Genomic DNA, 8,984 nt, shown 5'->3' on the forward strand with positions numbered 1-8,984 from the left:
CACCTAAATTTAAAAACATTAATCAGTTCCTGTGATTGCAATTAAATAACACGCCATGTCGATAGTCCTTGAACATTTGATATAGGGTATCTGTAAAACGTCCTGGTTGTTAACCACGCTTCGCCCTTTGCAGGCCTTGGTGTATAAAGCGTAAACAAGAACAAAACTTATGATAAGAAATCTTTGAAGAAATAGAACAAAATGAATAATAATTTCATAAATATGGCCATCCAACCAACTGTGTACTTCAGACCAATTAAATCGATTGCACTAGAGCCGCGTTGATAAAATTAGTCTTTGAGTCGCACTGTTATTGTAGTACTTGGATATCATGGGGGGAAACAACAGGCAGAAAGATATAATTTATTCCTCCAAAACTGTATTTTTCTATGATTATGAAAAGTATTATGAATTTGTAACAGTTTAAAAAACACAAAATACAACAACAACACAATAAGAATTGTGCAAATACAAACACATAATATATGAGAAGTTATGAGTTGAAGATCTACAGCTTATACAGTACTATTAAGACCAAACTTTACACTCTTGTTCACTAGGAGTGGACTATTAGTGAACAATTTGTGCACTATTGATAAACTAATGTAGTCTGTAGTTTATTAGATAAGCCAGTATTGATTTTCCTGGTCCACTCAGATTGGCCTTACTATATTGATTTAATTTTACTGATAAGATCATTTTCTCTAGTAGTTCATTGTTTAACTTGTGACAAAACATTTTAGTATACTGCATTTATTGATGACTTTATGATGTCCATCATTTAATGGGCCAGTAACTAAAGACAAGGGGTTTCTACCCATCATTTACTTGTCATATTTGTCATTTTTTAAATTCTAATGTAGATGAAATAAGAATAAAACATTTCTTAAATAAATACAATAAATTTTCTTTGTAAGCCAATATTTGAAAATAGGGTTGTTATACATATAATTGTGCTACTATTGTAACATCCAAACATTTTTTTTGGTAATTCAGACATTTAATTAAAGTCAATTAGTGATTACAAAATAATAATTCTGAGTCCTAAGTATATAAGTGAACAGCACTATTATATATTCAAACTGTGAATGCAAAACCAATGTTTATGATAAAAAAGGTAATTTTAATTTAAAAGAAGAAGTGTTGATAAAAAAATACCTCACCCTTAATTAGATTTAAAAATAGAAGCTCAGGCTATTTCTTCAGAAACAGCTTTTTCATACATACATTACATTATAACTTCATCAAAAAGTTTATAAATACTTATTTAAATGAATTTGCAATTGTCTGTAACTTTCCTGTATATATGTTACTAACTATATTCACGACTAATTTCTTTATTTTTCATAAATAAACATCTTAAAAGCCTAGTTTAAGCATTTGATACTGAATGTATCCATTTATCTTTATCTATAAAAAGAGCACAGAAGGGAATTATCCTACCTAATGGCCCACTTACCAGGCATTAAAATTGAATTTCAGAAAATGATAAAATGCTTACTCATACTTTATTCATACCTGCTGTGATTACATTAAAAAAGGGAATTATCCTATGCATCCAACCATTAAACAGGCATTACAATGAATATAAGTGCTATTAAACTTGCTATTTGATGTTAAAATACATGATATGCATGGTAAATATTAAATATCTCTACTCAAACATCTTAACAATTTGATTAACAAATGATGAAAAGTGTCGTAAAGAAATAGTATTTTTATTTTATAATGCAGTTGCAACACAAATTATAAACTATTTTCCATATTTTATAAAAACATATTTGTTACCATCTCTTCTCTAAAACCAAATTTGTAAAACATTTATTGAGTTTCCTTCAAAGGCCTAGTTTTAAGAAGATTGTCATGTTAATTCTCTGCTGTGTATCCCTTGTTTATTGCACTGCTGTCATTGCAGGGCCAATTTCCTGTGTATTGTTTATTGGCCCGGGGCCATTTGGAGGTGACAGTAGAAAATAGCATTGTCTTATTAATACACAACATACTCTTGCATAAACGATGTATTAATTTGACAGATGAGAAGTAAATAATAAACAAATAAAGTAACATTTAAACATTTATGTTGTATGATATAAATCATATAAATGGGATATTATTAATACTATCTAACATTATTCTTACTCTAAAGCATTGTTATAATGCTTTTGATATGATTTAAAAAGTTATCAAAATGAAACAATAAGTCAAACACTGACAGATCTGCAGGAGGCAATAAAGATAAAGATCAATACACAGAATTGTGTACTATGGGGGGCACTTAAAGAAGGCTTAGGGTAGCCTTCAATGGATAGTATTTCATTTAATAATGTCGCAGCAGAACCAATTATACAAAACCTCTAAAATATTTGTTTATTTATTATGTGTTTCAAATCAGAAATGCAATTAATAAATCTGGGTACAATTTAGAAAATATACTATTATAATTAATGGTGTACTTATTCGATAATGCATGATTGCTGCTAGGCTGTCACCTTAAATCATAATACATTTGTTAAACAAAAATAAACATAAAATTGAAAGTTTTAGAATAGATGGAAGAAAATCTTGGTTTATATAACCTTTGAATGAATCAACAACGGCACAAAAATTTCAGTTTGAGCTTGGAACAATAAGGCATGAACTTTGATGATTAACTATTTCAAATAACGAACAATTTGTAATTATCACCTTGTGAAAACGTTTAAATAAAGGCTCATGAATTCATTTAATCGTTATGTTCAATAAGTGTTTGAAGATGAAACCCTTTAACCCAGAACCAAAGTTATATCATTATACCTATCAATTAATATCAAAATAATGCAAAGCATATTTATAAAGAAAACAATTTTTTTTTAAATATCTTTGTTTTGACAATTTCTTTTTTATAAAACAACATCAGTTATTTAATTTAATAAATCTATATTAATTACATGAAAGGTCCAAATGGATTATAATTATTCTATTAACATTAAAACATCTGTTTAAACTACACACATCATTCTAAGTTTCACTGTAAATATAGCTTTTATGACAGACTGAAGAAGCCTTATCTGGTCAGCCCCTTGTCTACATTTAGTCTTTTCCTGGTCTTGCCCTTGTCTTACCCTAGTGCACTACGAAGTGCACTGATGGTGAACTGATAGTGAACAAGAAGTTCACTAACTGTCAAGTTTGGTCTTAACAGTACTGTAGTTATGTAGATATATGTATGTTATTTAACTAATAGATAACTTATGCACAATGATAACAGCATTATAATGAATATGTAACACCTAGCAAATGCTATAATGTATGCGAATTAAATGACGCCGAGTCGCTCCGACTTTCATATCCAATTAAAAGTAAACTGCATCGTATCCGGACAAACACAATTGTTAAGCAAATAACTTTAATTCCGAAGGCAAACTAAATCCGATTTAGAGTCTTGTCAAAATTATCAATAGATTAATAGAAACCTGTGTAAAATCATCAATCTACAGTGACAATCAGTCCTACTTTTTCCCAAACATGAGAACTTATCAGTCAACGTAGTAGTGTGCATTTCAAACATAATTGGTATGTACTTGCATTTTATTTTTCGCGTTGTCGGGAACAATGTTTCCCAAATAGCAAAATGTCAATGGTAATAATGAACGATAACAATTTATTAGTATGATAATGATGATCAAATATAATGATAAGTTATGAGTAGATTATCAAATATGTAGGTTGTCCGGTGAGCGCAGTGGTTAGCGCACTCGCTTCTCACCTAGGCGACCCGGGTTCGATTCCCGGCTCGGGCGCATGTGATTTTGGTTCGTGGTCACCAAGCCGGACAAGTGGGTTTCCTCCGGTTTCTCCGGTTTCCCCCACAACACAAGACCCCACTATCGCGTGAAATCGGGCCACGAGAGTGATTAATACAATGTTGTAATAACTTGTTCCACAATCGTTGTAAAGATATGTTTGAACTAAATCAAATATGATGATCTGCTATGTACAAAAACATATAAAACGCAGAGCATGATATATAAAAATCAAAATATGAATCAAGCTGATAAGATACAATCACACTAAAATCAACACACGAAATAAGTCATTGATTCAAGACTTTAAAATAATCAAAATGTTCAAACTGATACATATATATGTATTAACAACCGTACTTCTGTTAAATTGATTGTAAAAAAACACTGCATTCTTTTTGCGATTGTCATGCTATCCGCTTTTATGAATCGTAGTTTCATATTTCAATTCACAATTCCGCTTTAACTCGTTGCAAAACAGGCTCCTCTGGAATTGAACAGATCGGCAATTATTACAATTATGTTTTAGAATGTTTTTCTCTGTACGTGTGACATTAAAAGAATTATTTAAAGCAAAACAAAACGTTCGCCGACATAATGAAAGTAATTCAACCCAATTATTTTGATATACAATAATGTACATGTAATTTATTTTAAATCTTGCGATTGCATTCATATTTTGGTTATAACTTTTGATCAAATAAATTTCTCTGAATCTGACCATTTATATGAAAGTTATAAATTAAAACAGATATACCAGTTGTCGTTGGGAAAAATTCATTATATTCATTTTCGACTATTTCTAAATCAGCGCAATCTGATTCAAGAACAGCCAGGATGTCGAAAACTCGTTTTGCAAAGGTCATTAATCGACCCTCTTTTTGATTCTTTAAGTCATCAACTAAGGAAATTAAGTCCATTGGAATCATTACGACGGTGATAACAAAGTTAGCTTTTGTCAGAAAAACGCTAGCTTTGGTTGCCATCTTTGCAATGGGCATCGTATCCATCGCAACGTCTGCAGATTTTACAAGCCTTTTTGCACTGGAAATGAAAGTTGCAGTATTCCTCATTAAACTCTGTGCCTCCCTGACGGCCCGTAAAGCATGCTTGAAACGCTTTGTAGCTGCTTGATCTCGTGCAATCGCTTCTTGTAACTGTTGCAACAGCCCACTCTCCGTTATTTGTTGAAGGAATGTTGCTAGTAATAATCCAGATGACCCAGCAAGCCCTAGCCCAGTGACAGCAACAGCAGCTGTACCAGTTAGCCCACCTGTAAATGGTGCTGCGATCACAAGTCCCACAGAAATAATTCCTGACACAATGGACAAAGATTTTGTTACGATATTAGCTGTTCTGTAATTTTGTTCCACAATTTTCATCTCACGACCAATGGCCTTTACTTGCTTTATAATGTTTTTTTTTGCAGATATAAGTTCTTTTAAATTTCCAATCATGATTTTTACGTTTTCAGAGCTAGAATATATATACCATTGCCTAAACAATATATTTTCCAGAAGTGTTAAACTTTTAACTTATTTCAAAACTAGAGTTGAAAGCATGCTTATATCAGACGACTGAAAGCACCGCACTGAATACAGGAAGAAGATTATGTTCCGATTATTGTAAAATTTGAATGGTGTATTCATTTCATGTAAATATAAACTTGAATTCATGCCAATTGTTTGTCAATCATGAATACAACTGCGCATTAGTCTTTAAATGCCTCAAATACATAATATTTTATTATGTGGGTTGTATGCTCATGGACATAAATTGGCGGTTTTTTTTACTGCTGATAGCATTTAATGGAATACTTCACTAGCATGGTGACGGCTTATGTTTCGCTTCTTGTTTCTTTGATATCCGGTGAAAGTCTGGAGTTTATTTATTCCCGCACTCGAGCAATGTTAATTCGGCGGGTGCTCCGATAAAAGTGTAAGTCATATTACGTATTTGGAGCATGGTGCATAGGCAAAATTTAACCCTGGTTAGAGCTACCCTGGTTCTTAAACAAGCACCTATAGCACTGTCACATGGGACACCAATTTAACATACCTCGCGGAAGATGACGAGTATTATTCTAAGTGGTGCGGCGGAAAATCGAATCCGCGACCCCCAGATTTACAGTCAAATGTGTTACCATAAGATCGGCCACTCGAGTCAAGCCATAAACTAGTTTTATACCACTTATCATCGACACCGATGCAAAGTTTGTGGCCTTTATTCACGGATAGCAATAAGTCTGCGCAAGTAAATTATGCCATGGCCGCTTGGTTTACACAATGGTTACCCGAAGCAAGATCTATGAGGCCTTAAATTTGCATCTGATAACATTGAAGGCCTTACTTAATTAGGCATACTATTGGCCATTGATTAGTATGGACAATGAGGATACCATTCTGTACCATATTGCAATTTTCTATTTGGTTTTATTTCGTGAAACAAAAAACATCGTGCAAGTAACACATCTCTTCCAACACCTTTAATAAAACTATTACTAGAGTAGCAACAAATACGTATAATACTCCCACTAACACTTTTACTTCTACCACTTACACTTACACTTAATACTTCTTCTACCACTACCAGTACTACCACCATCACCACTACTACTACTACTACTACTACTACTACTACTACTACTACTACTACTACTACTACTACTACTACTACTACTACTACTACTACTACTACTACTACCTCTACTACTACTACTACTACTACTACTACTACTACTACTACTACTACTACTACTACTACTACTACTACTACTACTACTACTACTACTACTACTACTACTACTACTACTTCTACTACTACTACTACTACTACTACTACTACTACTACTACTACTACTACTACTACTACTACTACTACTACTACTACTACTACTACTACTACTACTACTACCACCACAACCACAACTATTATCATCAGTACTACCACCACCTTCACCACCACAAGCAGCAGCAGCAGCAGTACTACTACTCCTACTTATACTCATACTTCTATTCCTACTACTTCTACTGCTCTTATTACTCCTAGTCCTACTCCTACTTCTCCTCCTACTTCTTCTCATACTTCTCCTACTACTCATATTACTCTTATTCCTGATAATACACCTACATCTACTCATACTCCTTCGCCTACTACTTCTATTACTTTTATTACTCCTACTCCTATTACTACTACTACTTCTATAAATAATTCTACAATTACTAACTATTGCTACCACTATAGAAGTGTTTAAACAGCATGGCAGGCCCAGTAGCCCGAGGAATAAACATCATCATATCCTGAATACTAGCCCATAAACAAGCCTTGCTACGTCTTTACGTTTTTACATAATAAAGATATAAGCGAGAATACTAATCAACTCAAATTTACTAAACAATCGTGTTTTTATACTCATAGATGTAATTAAGAATATGTAATAAGTAAAATATACTGATGGATAAATGGCGTCTATGTTACTGTATGCGATTCGAACAAGGTGAAGGGAGAATGAATATAAATTTGATAAACAATACTGTTCTTACAATTAACCATTTCTCCAAACTTCCAGATAGAAATCCTTTTGCTGTGACTTTGAAGAGGATATCGCTTTACTTTGAATGCACTATTCGATAAGGATACAATTATTATAATAAGCAGGCGTCGATTATAATCAAGTGTCAAATTACAACATCGTTAAGCGATCTAAGATATCTATTGATCTAGACTTTTATGTAAATGTTAATAAAAAAAAGTATAAACTGCTTACCTTTTGTTTAGTATAATCGGATGGAACTTATAGAGTATATCCATTTTCACTGCGCGCAATCTTTGTTCAACGTTCGTTATTTAAATAATTGCCATGAGTCACATGGTATGAATGTCAAAAAGGTAATATAACACATTGTGAATTTGTAAGGGATTTTTTGGCGCTTTATGTTAAATTGTTTGATTTTTTAATGTTATTCTAATCTCCATTATATTTAAAGACAAAGATAACAAATAGATAAAAACATTTTTTTATTAATAAATAGGTTTAATAAAACATAGATGTAAGGTTCATCAGAATGTCAATAATGGAAGTTCCGTCATGCTTTTTTATCAGAATTCAACGGGAAGTTTTTATTTTAGGAATACGTTCTTTGTCTGAGTGGAGAAGAGGACAACTTTGCGACGGTATAGGAATATTTAACCGTCGCGAATTAAATGACGTTAGCACCCCTGTCACATATATATTATTCTCTGAAGAATGCAAAATTACTTTTTTCGATCAATTTTGTCAAACATCTCTGATAATATGACAGATATATGATAATATTTAGAAAATAGTCGGTCACTTCAAGTTGAGAAATACGTAAACATTTACAATTACCTAAATGTGAAAAATTAACATCAGAAATGAAAATGAGAATTTGACCATACATGCAGACGTGGTATTTATTATGTATTGAATGCATGCAAAATCTTTCGAACTAATATGATTGTTTGCGGCAACATATAAATATTTTCTTATTTACTGGCCTGAAAATCGTACGCCCTACCAAATCTGACTTTGGAATGTACGTACAATAAACCGGTAAAATAATGACCCACCCAAAACATTTGTAGTATCGGCATTGCATAGTTTATCTGAAATCAGTGTACCAAAGGCCAAGTTATGTGACCACAAAGTACTTAAACAATACATGCATGCGATCGAATACAAAAATGTATCTGAGTCATAACGAACTTAAACGCAGAAGTATATGTCGCCATTTTTGGTGATCACTATTTATCCAAACGGATATCATGGGGTTTTCCCAAAAGAATAACTTTCTTTAATTCAATAATTGTCTTTATTACCGCCAAGCATTTTTGGCAAAATAAAAGCTGACCAGTCTCTGATAATAAACTTCTCCACAAAAATCATACAACATATTTAACTTATAAATACACTCAAAAGACAATGTATGTTAGAAAGTTTATAATTATGAGATATGGTCATCAAATAATATCAAATAAACTTTTTCAATCAGTTTTGCCAATTTTCTGATAATATGAGATTATTAAGAAATGAGTCGGTCACTTCAAGTTAAAGAATGTTAACACTTCCAATTGACCAACAAGTGAAAATGATCATGAATTTAGAAGAAATGGAATCGATAATATGAATATACACGCATTCGTGATATTTGTTACGTATTGAACGCATGCAAACCATTATAA

The 8,984-nt window shown here is 32.3% G+C and overlaps 1 protein-coding gene across 1 annotated transcript; it reads right to left on the bottom strand.

The window, feature by feature from the left end:
* Window positions 1–349: 349 nt before the first annotated feature.
* LOC128224237 (uncharacterized) lies at window positions 350–5,539 on the bottom strand. The gene is made up of 2 exons (XM_052934028.1): window positions 4,540–5,539; window positions 350–4,269 (listed from the first exon to the last, which is right to left on the bottom strand). The coding sequence occupies exons 1-2, from the start codon at window positions 5,237–5,239 to the stop codon at window positions 4,232–4,234; spliced, it is 738 nt and encodes a 245-aa protein (XP_052789988.1). The 5' UTR covers window positions 5,240–5,539; the 3' UTR covers window positions 350–4,231.
* Window positions 5,540–8,984: the final 3,445 nt, after the last annotated feature.

Source organism: Mya arenaria, chromosome 17, assembly GCF_026914265.1.
Source record: "Mya arenaria isolate MELC-2E11 chromosome 17, ASM2691426v1".
NCBI lineage: Eukaryota > Metazoa > Mollusca > Bivalvia > Myida > Myidae > Mya > Mya arenaria.

Bases quoted from the DNA above. Each gene is read 5' to 3' on its own strand.
- LOC128224237 (XM_052934028.1), bottom strand. From the start codon at position 5,239: ATGATTGGAAATTTAAAAGAACTTATATCTGCAAAAAAAAACATTATA. The intron at 4,270-4,539 runs GTATATCTGTTT...GTTCAATTCCAG, and splicing joins ATTTTTCCCAACGACAACTG to AGGAGCCTGTTTTGCAACGA.